The sequence below is a fragment of the Capra hircus genome, chromosome 2, assembly GCF_001704415.2.
Source record: "Capra hircus breed San Clemente chromosome 2, ASM170441v1, whole genome shotgun sequence".
Lineage (NCBI taxonomy): Eukaryota > Metazoa > Chordata > Mammalia > Artiodactyla > Bovidae > Capra > Capra hircus.
Window position 1 is genome coordinate 131,747,075 of NC_030809.1, and position 14,026 is coordinate 131,761,100.

The following is a 14,026-nucleotide window of genomic DNA, read 5'->3' on the forward strand; positions in this document are numbered from 1 at the left end:
ACAAACAAATAATCAAATACACATCTAGTCATTCCTTCATATAAAAAATGCATTAGTGACTGAACCTACCATCAACAGCCAAACTGCTTTCCCATTGCAAACTAGCTACAAGAGCAGCCCTGACAGGGCTCATTCACAGCTCTGCACCACGAACTCAGTACCAGGAACGCCCACACTCCTTTGTTTCCTGTGCCTTTTACTGGAGGGCAGCTCTTTTCAACATCTTCCATGTTATTACCTTAACACTTGAAAGCAATTCCATTCAATTTAACCAATTAGAGTGATTGATTTAAATAACTGACCTGGTCCAAGTGAAGAAAGTCAGATAACAGCATAAGAAATATAAGCAAAGCTTTTCATCAGACAACTTCTGAGATGTGAAATGCCCTCTAACGTATTAATCCTCCATTTTCACTCCAGTATTTCTACAGGTAAATTAAATTTTAGAGCCATTTTGCTTTTCATGTCTAAAATCTTCTACTATACAATACAATAAAAACATTAAATTGTTCCCACAGACCTGTCCTCTGGAATCCGACATGTTTATATAATTTCAGTCGCAAAGTGATAGCTAAAGTTCATCATATTTTTAGCCTACAAAATGAAAACTGTTCATTCACTAACATAAGGTTAGGTAGGTAAATATTATAAATATTTATAATATAAACATAATATAAAAACTCCAGGAGTTGGTGATGGACAGGGAGGCTTGGTGTGCTGCAGTCCATGGGGTCGTAAAGAGTCGGACACGACTGAGCAACTTAACTGAACTGAATATAAAAAACACACACAAATATACATTGTATTAATAAAATATAAAATATTTTTAAGTTTTAGGACAGTTCTGGATGGTAAACTTAGATTTATTAAACATCCTAAGTTCTGAAATGTGCCCAATAAATTCTGGAAATAGAGTCAAATGCCATCAAATTCTTCATTGCTATGCCATTTTTAACTTCTGGAAGATGTGCCGAAGAGGACCATAATCTAGTTTTTAATTCGGTGAATCCACTGGTCACCTTCACATTACAGACACACAGAGGTGGTGTATGTTTTACACACAGCATCCACAGCAGGCCCTCTTCCGCGGGAATCAAGTGCTTTTCAAAAGGTGAAGACTCAGGGAATCAACAGTGGTTCATTCACTCACTTTGGCCCATGACTGACTTCAAGGACACAAACCAAGTTGTTCTTACCCAAATAATTCTTTCAGACTATGAAATTCAGTAAAACATAAAACCCCACAGAGCCAAACAGTGTTCAATCCACTCATGCCCATGCATTCTTCTGTAATTTGGCCCAAGAAAACTGAACTTCCACTACCTCTCAAGCACAGCTCAGCACATGGGTTTAAAAAAACTTGGCTGACAATAACAGAATTCTCTAAAGAGGGCCAAGAAAATTTCTGCAAAAATACTTCTTCTTGAAAATATTCTTATATGTGAACTAAAAACAATTTGAATAGAGTTTCATCCGAAGGGTCACCGTTTGAAAACATGCAATTCTGAACTCGTATCTCTAAAAGTATTCAATGAAATGCAAATAGTGAGAACACAGTCTACAGTATCCTCAAGAGGTAAACATCCCAGACCATCTTAAAAGTAGAGCCGGCAGGCACATCACCAAGTGGCTCAGTTGTCTGGAAGCCTATGAAACACCTATGAAGTCAAGAGCCCAGAAAAGGGAGCAGAATGGACCTGGAGCCCCCATGCTCTCTCCTCAGCACCACAGCTCTTTCAGAGCCCTGGGACAAATATGAACTGTATTCAATCGGGCGTCCATCTTTTCTGGAAGAGGCTGAGAGTAAAGATTCTGTTGCAATATATTTAATGATCTACTTAATTACTCTTATTTCTTTCTTCAGCCATGATGCTATTCTCAAGCCACAGTCGCTACTTGAGATGTCTACACCAGCTGTTCCTTCCTTTCACAGCATTTTGAAGTGCCGCCTCAGTGCGGAGTATATTTTCCCAAAGTGTAATGCCTACAAGTTGGAAATAAGTAATACCTGGTTGAAGGGGGCCCGGGGCCCATCACCTAGCAGAGCTGTTTTCTGCTGCTGGAATGGTATTGGCCCTTGAGATGGATGTGGCCCTCTTGCCGGGTTCTGCTGTCCCTGAGGTCCAGGGGGCCCTTGCATGCCACCCTGGGGTGGAGGTCCCAAAGAGCCCTGGGGCGGCCCCTGCTGACCTTGTGAGCCTGGAGGCCCCCTCAATTCCTGGGGAGGGCCCAGCATCGATCCTTGGGGTGGAGGGCCCTGCATGCCTCGCATCTCCTGAGGACCTCGCATCTCTTGAGGGCCATGTCCCAGCAGTCCACTTGGAGGATGAGGTCCTCTCATCTCTTGAGGTGGGTGACCCAGCATCATCCCTTGGGGAGCAGGACCCTGGTTCTCTCGGGGACCTGGAGGACCCTGCATTCCTCTTGGATTCAATCCCATCAGAGGTCCCTGAGACACAGGACCTTGGATCCCTTGAGACCCTGGCCCGCCTTGCATCCCGTGAGGATGGGGAGGTCCTTGCATTCCTCTGGGACCAGGTGGTCCCTGCATACCTTGAGTACCAGGAGGTCCCTGAGGGCCCAAGTGACCCTGGGGACCAGGTGGGCCTTGGGGGCCTATGTGACCTTGTGGGCCAGGTGGGCCCTGAGGACCCATATGACCCTGAGGACCAGCATTACCCTGGGGTCCAGGTGGTCCTTGAGGTCCCAGAGGGCCATGAGGTCCAGGATGCCTCTGTATTCCCTGGGGCCCATGCATGTCCTGAGGCCTTGGCAACCCCTGGGGCGGTCCCTGGGGCCCTTGTGGTCCCATGAATCCTTGCGGCCCCCCACCTCCCTGATGCAGTGGAGGGCCTTGTGGTCCCATTTGTCCCTGTGGTCCAGGGGGTCTAAACTGTCCCTGTGGACCTGGAGGCCCCATTTGAGCCATGTTCATTGACAGCTGCTGAGATGGATGAGGCTGTTGAAAACCTTGAGGAATCTGAGACATTGGACCTTGTCCTGGAAAGGGCTGGGGTCCCAGGAGAGGGGTGCCAGATGAAGGAGGAGGCTGAATCTGCTCAGCCTGTTTCTGTGCAAGTCTTTCAATTTTAAGTTGCTAGAAAGAAAGAGAGAAAAGGCATGCTAATAAATATGACAGTATTACTATCACTTATTTTGTTTGGGGAATCTCAAAACAAACAAAAGACATTATTGATTGACCTCTTAATACCCCAACAATAACCAGAATCCATATGATATTCAGATGTTCTGAAGGTACTCTGGCTTCCAGACTCTAAAATGCTTCTTTCCAGGTGCTGGGAAACAGCAGCCAGGACTATTTATATCCATCTTGATCACGGAAAGCCCAGCAATTTACTAGTGTTTTATCATTCTAAGTAGCTGCCAAGGTAGGAAAAATAAGAACCACCTGCTCTAAAGCTAACAGAAAATTCTTTTCATCTACGGATAAATATGTGACTCCAAATTAAAACTGTTGGTTTTACCCTGTCTATTAAAAATGTATGTTCAACTAAGGTCTACTCATTGCTTGACTGGTCTGGTTTTAACAGTCTTAGAAACAGGATTCTGCTGGAAACTAGCTTCCTAATGTAGCAATTACTGCTCTTCTGACCCATGTAAGAGTTCCTTTCCTTCTCCTCAAGAGCAGATCAATTAAAAAAACATTAACCACTACTTTCTTAGATCATCCTGAATTCCCTCAAGGGTCACACACCTCCAAAAGTTGTGGGTTGGTGTACTGTAATGTGGCCATCTCTTGCTCGATTTCTGCTTGTGTTTTTTTCTTCTCTTCCAATTTAATGTCTTCTTTTCTGTCATTCAATACCTCGTTTGGGGCAGGAATTGGAACTTTATTTTGCATCCATGCCTTGGGAATGAAGAGAACATTAAAGTATATCCTAAGTGTGTAAATTATAACAGAATGTAAAAACCATTCTATAATATCACTAGCTCATTCCAACCTGGTGAATACAAGTTCGTGCAGCTGGTGAATTATCTTCATTTCTAACTCTAATGCTCTAATTCTTAGTGACACAGGAATAGAGTTAGGCAAAGCATATTACTAGGTAGAAACTGCCAAGCTGAAAAAGCTGCAAGATTTCACAAGCTATTACGACGCAAAGCCTGCCCGCCTCTTCAAAAGGGCATGTGCACTTCTGCACACTGTGTGAGGGACAGACAGAGCGGAAGACAGAAATAAACATGCTGAAGAGGGTCCACATACTCTTTCCACTCCAAGTCTCTTTTCTTCTTCCAATAGCTTGGATAATAACAAGGGGGTGAGAATAAAAGAATATCCAGAGAAGATTCAAGACAAACTCAGCACTAACTGCAAAGCAGCAGATGGAGGCTATGTCTAATAATGCCTGAAACACGTGAACAAAGCTCCAGAAAGTCTATAGTACAGACAGACATACCTTCCGCAGATGAGATACTACAAGGGAGACTCACCAGTCCCCCAGCGCGTGAGGAGGGCACGGGGAGGGGATGAGGGTGCCCTCGGAGTTGCTCACCTGCTGGAACTGAGCAGGGATAGGTTTTGCGTACGGAACCTTCTTCTGAGGCACTTTTTTCTGATCCTTCTGCATCACCTCCTCCATTCCCCAATCTAAACCTGGAATTGTCATTTCAATTTCATTTGATTCATCTTTCCCTGCAACCAAGAAGAGAAGCGGTTAGCCAAGGAAATGAAAGAAAGTGGCCACCTCATCAGTGAATGTATTTTGGAAAGAACAAATTCTAAATATTATACAGTTTATATCACTTTTATCAATGTTTCTAAATATATATCATTTTGACATTTTCAAAATAACAATATCACAATTATAGGAAATAGGTAAAATTACAGAAAAAGTTAAATTTATAGGTACAACTTCTCTTACCCATCTGTTCTTGTTCCATAGCTAATTTTAGTTGTTCTGGTATTCCCATCCCTGGAATTACTGCCAGACTGTTAGGCTCAAGGTCATCTATAAATAGGAATATGGCCATTGTCAATAGAGATTTCATAAATGTAGTGGGCCATTACAATTAACACTTTATAAAAATTCTTAGACATTCATAAATCAATCAACTATAAAACTAAAATTCATTTTACATAATCTTCTCAATACTTAACACTTTTATTACAGAATATCATACTTCAAAGAAGAATAAACATGCGAGAACCTCACCATATTCCACTCCATCTTCAGACATTCCAGGTAATAGGTTGAGGTTGTATCGATCTCGCATTTTATCACCTGGTCGGTTTCGGGTCCAAAATTTGCTGTCAAAATAAAAGTATTTGGAGGGAGGAGGAGAGAAGCAGAGTTTCAGTGTATCTCTGGGCACTTAACAGTAGTACTAAGTAGTCTTCTGGCAAAAACAACAGAGTTTTAAAATGCCTTATGCTAAAAATGTTTAATGTAGAAAGATTCAAATAACAAAGTCATACTCAATACTCAATCTCCTTGTAATATACGTATTCATAAACCACTGCGAACATGTCGTTAAAAGTAAGTTAGAAGATAAATAAATACATTCATCTATGAATGAACTAAATACGCATTTATCTCCAGCTGCTCCATAAACACAGCAATTCCTTGTTACTTTTGACGTAAAGCTTACCTAGTATGGTCATTTGAGCCTGAGCAGAGAATATGTCCAAGGGGATGCCAAGCCAGACTCCAGATCATTCCTTCATGGGCCATCTCCATTCCACCCACTTCTTTCTCTACTCTGTAAGGGCACCACAGAAAGCAGTCTTTTTCACAAAATTATTCAGTTTCTCCTCCACCAAAGAAGGTACTTTCTTTTAGAGTAATACAAAGCTACCAAACTTGGTAACTTTGAATCTGGTCAATTCCACATGTTTCAGAGGTACCAAGTTGTGATCAGTAACATCTTTCCAAAGAGCAGCTCAGAGGGGAAATGCCTTAGAAATTACCTTATCACAGGAAACAAGGAAGTTGGTCTTCCTCTCCCTTTATGACTTCCACAGCCAGAAAGAGAGGTGCTATGTTTTCTATTCCAAACTGGTTTACAGATACAGGGCATATGAACATTCATAAAAAAATACACCACACTCTCATTTTTTTCACTTTCGGGTGCGGTCTTCATAAAACTTACAACTTCTTTACGTAGTGAGTGCCACATACCCAACATGCCAAAATAACAAAGAGCCATCAGACCCTCCACTGGCAAAAAGTCCTTCATGAACAGGATGCCAGGCCACAGCTGTAAACAAGAACATAGAGAAAGACAAAATTATTAGGATGTCAGAATTCTACAGTAATAGAATGAGAAGCATATCATAGCCACTGACCTGTAGCTTCTTTCTTATGACCTCGGAAGACTTGAAGCTCTTCTTTCAGATTTCGGATGTCGAAAAGTTTACAGAGGTGGTCACGTGATGCTGTGAGTAGCCAGTTGCCATTGAGATTTAATTTCACTTCCATTACTGTGTTTTTATGGGCATGACTAGAAACAAAGTACCAAGAAAATAATCCTTGGTCAGAATTCAAAACAAGTGTAAACCAATGGTCATTTTTCTTGAAAAGCACATGGTAGTCAAGATGGCAAGAAGTCTGGCCTAGAAGTAATAACGCATGTGACATTACAGGACTACAGTTAAAATATACGTGGAAGAAATAGGTCAAAGACAGAAATAATGTCTATTATCTAAGCAGCTTTTACTGACCAATTTAAAACAGCAGTAGAACTTCAACTGGGTAGAAAACTTTATCTGTGAAGCAAGGAAAGCACTTGGACACATCAATTAATATTCAATAAAGCTCATTAAATTTTATAAATTCGATAAACTGCTCTTATTAAGTCAAACATTTAAAAAGAACTTTGAGACAGTTTGAGGGTTAATTTGAACAAAAGACTCTGCAACTACTGAGGCCAGGACAACACACTTCTCCTAGGAGCACCATTAACAAGGTGTTCTATTTGCTTGTGGCCACTGGAGCTGTGCAACAAGGCAGCCTTGCTGCCAACCAGCTCACTCTGGACATGGCTCAGTTCTCAATCAGAGGGACTAGGAGACAGCTGCTTAGTCAGAAAAAAAAAAATCAACAACATATTAAATGAACTGTGAATATTCACAGATGAGTTAAAGAGAAAATTTTACAATGTGGCTGCATTGTAACTAAACACCTCAGACAAAAAAAATGAGAACTGATTTAAAAACAGAGGGAAAACCTCTCTCTGAGGAGCTGTAGGGAGAAGGAGAAAGGTGGGCTGTCTAACACATGGCACACATATCAACTCCATACAGTGCCAAGTGTATCAATGTGATGAGTAATCTAGAGTGGTAGTAATAACCACCTCCTCCCTACCCCTCACCCCCCGATACCCAAATTAAATTTACATCAAGCCTGACTTGCTGAGGAATTTAGAGAGAAACCACATTTAATAAATAAAAGGCCTATAGGTAAGAGTCCATCTACTGTCTACACTACTTTTTCAGGAATACCTGAGAGAAAAGAAGGCTAGTAGTTAACAATTCAGTCAGCTATGCTCCCCTTTTCTGAAGGATCAAGGTGGGGTTCCTATCACTTACAGTGTTGCAAGACTCTGCCCAGTCTTGGGATCCCAGAACTTGATTGGCTGTTGACTATCTTTACTTCCTGAAACAACTAACCCTTTTGTTGGATGCCAGTCTACACACTTCACATCAGCACCGTGCCCTGTCGGAAACAAGTTAAGATAAAAACCTAATCAGCATAGATATTTAAAACAGGACTCCATTCTCATTTAAACCAAAGTAGAGAAATCTATTAAACGTCTTGATCCTAGTGCTCAGTCTTCTTAAACTTTAAAATGCAACCTCCCCTTCTATGCCACAATGCACAGGAACCATTTCTCCTCTAGATCTATTCTCACCTACTTGCTGGTAGGCCAGTCAAGACTTTGTGGAAGCTTTACCTCTCAGGCCCCTGTAAGTAAAGCTTTTCAAAGTTTTCACGATCTTCTATGTATTATCCTAAGTATCAGAAACAACTCTTGTTCACTTAAGCTTTCCTACTTTGCAGCAGACCCTACAGATCGAAAGTTATAAATCCAGACATCATCACTTTCTAGACGTGACAATAAGAAAAGCATTCCATCTCTCTGATACCATTTCGTGAAATATGGAATGAGAAAAATAATCCCTGCTTCACTCACACTTATGTCAGATGAGATGATAATAAAAGCTAGACAGTCAAGTGCTCACTGTATGATAGGCAGTGTATGAAGCACTTACAAGCATCACCTCTTTAAATCCTCACAAAATCCTGAGGAAAGCTGTTCTCCTCAACAAGAACAGGAGCTGAAACCTGAACCCAGTCTCCTGGATTAGGGATAGTAGTTCTCTTAACCACTGTGGTTACTTCACACGCGTAACAGACTAAGCTTACTAAAAATCACTAAAGCAAAAAACAGAATTTACAAAACTGAAAAAAAAAAAGAGCATGATTTTCGAAAACTTGGTTGCTATACAAGAAGAGCCTCAAGAGTATTTTATACAGCAAATGCACTAAGAAGCAAGTGGAGAAAGGTAAATAGCATTTGAAATAGCTCCATCTCTAACCTGGATCAAATCCGGCTTCTATGAAGGGGGAAGGAGGAAGGATACAGATGAGCAGAAAAATCGGGAAGGAAGGAAGAAGAGATAGTTCTAGAGGCACTGGAGAGTGAACATGCACCATGCACAAAGGGCATTCGCATCTCAAATAGGCAAGGACTTAACTAGAGACCACCCCTGTGCTAGTAAGCACTCCGAAGATGCCAACTATCTGGAGAGCAGTTTGGCAATGTGTATGAAAAAGCATGAAAAAAAAGAGTCTGTCCTATAACCCAATAACTCCATGTCTCAGAAATGATCATAAGGATATAATGTGTGTCCATAAAATTTGATTTGTGAGGATATTTACTGATATCGTTTATTTTTAAATGCTCTTGAGTAGGAAATATACTACAAATTAAATTTCAGTATGGCATATGTGCTCAATGGAATATGATACATCTATTATAAATGATTTCATAGATAACGGAATGATTAAAATGATCATGATACTAAGTTTATTTTTAAAAAAACTGTGTATAGCATTCCTGATGCCATCACTGTAGAAGGCAAACAAATTAATAACATGAGGGACTGTGTGCACAGCTACATAGAGAAAAAAGGCAAGAAGCCTAGATACCAAGCTGTTACAATATTAAACTGAATAGTAATTTCAAGGTAATTATTTCTCTGCCTTCTGCTTTTATATTTCCTACAATAAATATATATTATTTTGTAACCAACAAAGGGAAAGGGGAAAGAGGTTTTGTTGTTCCCTTAATTTTTTTTATTAAGAACTGAGGATGGAAAAATTGGATAGAAATATAAATCAAGCTCCCAGCCCCTTGTTTGCCTTAAGAACTTTAAATGTCATTAATAACTTTATCCTTAAAACATATGGCTATAGAATTTTAAAACTTTATGGGTCACTATCACCTAAAATTATATATTATATAGATATGTATTTTTACCAAATTTGAGTAGAAAGCACATGAGATTTTTTTAAATGTGATACACTATGCAAAAAAAGTTCATATTCTCAGCAGTCACCTCTACCTCACTTTCTCTGAGACACTTTTACTACATAAAGTAAGTGTATCTGTTTAAAAACATATGTGCAAAAACAACCCCCCCAAAAAAACCCTATCAACCCATAAAAAAGGAACAACAAAGTATATTTTAGTTGCTTTACTTTTGTTTTTGGAAGTTTTCTAAAATATTTAAATAGAATTCAAACAAGTGAGAAATCCCATTATCCCTTTTTGTTAAATGAACTTGAAAAGAAAGTGAAAGTGAAGTCGCTCAGGCATGTCCGACTCCCTGCGACCCCATGGCCTGTAGCCTACCAGGCTTCTCGTTCCGTGGATCTTCCAGGAAAGAATACTGGATTGGGTTACCATTTCCTTCTCCAGGAGATCTTCCCGACCCAGGGATTGAACCCGGGTCTCCCGCATTGTATGCAGACGCTTTACCGTCTGAGCCACCATATTCATATATATATCACTGCTGCTGCTGCTGCTGCTAAGTCACTTCAGTCGTGTCCAACTCTGTGCAACCCCATAGACGGCAGCCTACCAGGCTCCCCTGAAGTTAAATTGATCTGGATTGATTCTTGAGTATTATTTTATTGGCCACTGTCCCTAATAATAAAAATACCACTAGCAAACACATATACTCATGTGTACTACTCTAAGCAGAGTATGTATACTGAGCCATAATTTTACATCTGATTACAAAGCACAGATAGGCTAACTAACTTGCCCAGAATTATACACTTGATATGTGGCAGCGCAGATATATGAATTCAGCAAGCTGGCCCCCGAGCCACTGCTCGTCATCTATTCCCTACTGCCTTATTACATGTGAAAGGTCAGTTTGAGAGTTACAGAGGAAAACAAAAATATGTACCTTCCTACTGAGTATTTGCTTTTCTATGCATAAAGACTCACCAAAGGATGGTACATTTCAGACAGGGTACTGGAATACAAGTGGGACTATGCAAATCTTTACATTATTTTCTCTTTGAAAAACGTACATATATTATCTACTTAAAAAAATAAATACAAATAATCTAAGAATTTACAAAAAGTATGCGTAGCTTGCTAACCTTTGTGGCTTAAACAGAGAGAGACGCACACACACACACAGAGGACACGTGCATCTGCTCACGAATGCAGACGATGTGTCTGAAAGGACGCGCAAGAATGTGGCAATACTGACTGCCACAAGGCTGAGAGCTGGGCACGGAGAGGGCACGGGCAAGGACAGCTCACTGCGACTCATTTGGTAACTTTAAAATACTGAAAACAACTGATCTTCAGAGAAAAAACTTCAGTTAAAAATTTAATTTACTTAATGGATTGATTACCTTTCTGAAATCTTTACAAGTAGCATAAATCATTTTCATAATTTTTCATGAAAAAGAAGAAAATAAATAGATTGAGCTGGCATAGAAGGAAACTAATATGCAACTGATTCCTTCCCCAGGATAACAAGTTACTGAATTCCCAATGAAGAGACAAAAACTACTTCAAATGATGAAATTCTACCCTCTCCTGTCAATATGACACATTTAGATCCAGAAGAATCAAACAAGTAGAAATTTATCCTAAGAAAATAATTTTAAAGATTTTTAAAACTTATTTTCAAAGCATGGTATTCGAAGCCTTGTTCATAATAGTAAAAAAGTATAAAATAGTTTAGAAGTGGAATGACTGGATCAACTGTGCCACAGTCCCAAAACAGAAGAAACACCCAACTACTGCAGTGAAGCTTCTTGGAACAAAGAAAAACGCTCATGAAATACAGTGGACTTTTAAAAAGCACACAGTACATGCACAAACCATGCATGTGCTGTAAGGATGACTGTGAAAATGCACACAGACAATTACTACACAAATGTGCATACAGATAAGCAGGAAAGGAAAACTACAGAAGCTGTGAGAGTAAAGGTAAGATTTTTCTATCCACGTTTCCTAAAGTATTGTGGGTTTAGTCGTAAATAACATGGGTAGATACTGCGTATGAACTTTCAGATGTGCTCTAAAAATGAGAAAAAAATGCAAGCTACTTTGCTAGGTAATATCTTATCCATCAAATTGGCAAAAATTAATTTTGGTGACACAGTGTTAAGATAGCTGTTCAGTCACGAAGTTGTGCTTGATTCTTTTGCAATCCCATGGACTAGCTCTCCAGGCTCCTCTGTCCATGGCACTTCCCAGGGAAGAATACGAGTGAGCTGCCATCTCCTTCTCCAAGGGATCTTCCCCACCCAGGGGTCGAACCCATGTCTCCTGCACTGGCAGGCGGGTTCTGTTAATGAGTCACAGACATTTCATACGCAACTGGTTGAAAAGGAAATTAGGACAACTTTCCGGGGGCTTCTGGCCCGATCTAAATGTTATATGCTCACAGCCTTTAATTCTGGAATCCCTCTGGTCAGAATCTACCATATGATTGCAGCTGTAAAAAGCACACCAAGATTTATATTTAAAGGTATTTACTGGACCTTATTTGAATTCTAAAACTGGAAACAATCTATATCAATAAGGGGCTATTTAGAAAAATTTAGGTACATCAATATAATTGAATACAATACAGCTATTAAAATTGAGGTTGGAACTGAAAGAGGAAATGTTTTGGAGTAACAGACTTTATAACTTAATTACGGTGGTGGTTACAAAAATGAAGCAATGGGAAGGAACTTTTTGGAGGGACAAAAATGTTATGTATCTTGATTATCATGCATGTATTTGTTAAAATTCATAGAACTGTACACCTAAACAGGGTAAATGTTACCCTGCTGCTGCTGAGTCGCTTCAGTCGTGTCCGACTCTGTGTGACCCCACAGACGGCAGCCCACCAAGCTCCCCGTCCCTGGGATTCTCCAGGCAAGAACACTGGAGTGGGTTGCCATTTCCTTCTCCAATGCATGAAAGTGAAAAGTGAAAGGGAAGTCACTCAGTCGAGTCCGACTCTTCGTGACCCCATGGACTGCAGCCCACCAGGCTCCTCCGTCCATGGGACTTTCCAGGCAAGAGTACTGGAGTGGGGTGCCATCGCCTTCTCCAAAATGTTACCAGAAGTAATTTATATCTCAATAAACCTGGTTTCTAAAATCTTAAGCAGAAAAGCAAGGTGTAATTTAGCTCCATTTGTAAAGAAGAAAACATAAGCTGTTAACAGTTTAGGGAGAAGAAACAGTATGGGTTTAAGAAGCAATTTACTCTTCTATACCGATCGAAATTTCCAACGTGTGCTTTTATTACTCTATATAAAGGCAACTGCCTCTGGTTTCCCTCTAGTCAAAACTCAAGGGACTGACTGATGCCAGTTAGCACCTGTGTTTGCCAGTACAGAACTAACCAATGCCTAGGGTCCCAGGGAGATACACTTCAGAGCCTCGGTGGGAATGCAAGTTTTCATTGAAAGCTTTTGGACTTGGTATGACTGAATTAAGTTCCAAGATATTAAAGGTCTTGTGACCTGGCATGCCATATATAAAAACTTAACCTTATATAAATTATTATCTCATGGAAAAATGACTTGAGTCCCAAACACATGGCTTATCAATTTCAACCATTATTCCTACAGAACGCCTTTATGATAATTTTTATCATTTCAAAGATACAGAATTTCAAGACAGAATCACTCAAAATGCTTTGTTATCCGCAAACGGAGATTTCAAGAATGCAGTATTTTTAATGCTAAAGCAATTAATACATCCACATGACAACTTTTATTGGCCTAGTGACCTAGATATTTTAGTAGTAAAAACATCTTGCTAATGGCTCAAGATTTGAGGACTAAAAACTTTTTGACAATGAAAGACTAAGTATTTTTTAAAGCGACATTTAAATGTTTCAGGTTTAAGCTTATAAAAAATACAAAGATAAAACTCTCAGCACCACCAAACCTGCTCCAGATACTATAAAGGAACAATGTGTAGACCTGCAGGGGACTGACAGGAGTCTACAGGTAGACTGTAGCAAACCCATACAATCATCATTAGGATGGCAGAGCTGTAAGAAGCCAGTGACGCTCTAGGATCCCTGAGAAAGGTAACAAGTATCTCGGTTGTAGTAGCAGTAGTAGGGTTAGTTGCTCAGTCCTATCCAACTTTTTGTGACCACAAAGACCACACACAGACAGAGTAGCCTGCCAGGCTTCTCGGTTCAGGAACTCTCCAGTCAAGAATACTGGAGTGGGTAGCCGTTCCCTCCTCCAAGGGATCTTCCTGACCCAGGGACTGAACTCAGGTCTCCCGCATTATAGGCAGATTCTTTCCTCTCTGAGACACCAAGGAAGCCCAGCTTGGCTGTATTTGACAGCAACTAGAAATGGAGGCTGTGCTTGAAGAAAGATTTCAATATTGATACTTAGAGGTACAACTGCCAAATTCTAATATATCCCAGTTGCAACTCATCAAATGAAAAATACGACTGTCATGATAAATCGACATGTGAGACTCCCTTTGAATGCTTATAAATACTT

General features: G+C 40.2%; 1 protein-coding gene across 2 annotated transcripts in view; it reads right to left on the reverse strand.

The window, feature by feature from the left end:
- WDR33 (WD repeat domain 33) overlaps positions 1 to 14,026 on the reverse strand; it is a 114,943-nt gene that overhangs the window by 12,077 nt on the left and 88,840 nt on the right. For both annotated transcript variants that reach the window (XM_005675840.3, XM_013967618.2), the window contains exons 8-16: positions 7,550 to 7,676; positions 6,308 to 6,462; positions 6,141 to 6,219; positions 5,611 to 5,721; positions 5,175 to 5,269; positions 4,884 to 4,970; positions 4,515 to 4,654; positions 3,716 to 3,868; positions 2,009 to 3,097 (exon numbers count right to left, since the gene is read on the reverse strand). In XM_005675840.3, the coding sequence (XP_005675897.3) occupies positions 2,009 to 3,097; positions 3,716 to 3,868; positions 4,515 to 4,654; positions 4,884 to 4,970; positions 5,175 to 5,269; positions 5,611 to 5,721; positions 6,141 to 6,219; positions 6,308 to 6,462; positions 7,550 to 7,676 (2,036 nt within the window). The remainder of the gene's footprint in view (positions 1 to 2,008; positions 3,098 to 3,715; positions 3,869 to 4,514; positions 4,655 to 4,883; positions 4,971 to 5,174; positions 5,270 to 5,610; positions 5,722 to 6,140; positions 6,220 to 6,307; positions 6,463 to 7,549; positions 7,677 to 14,026) is intronic.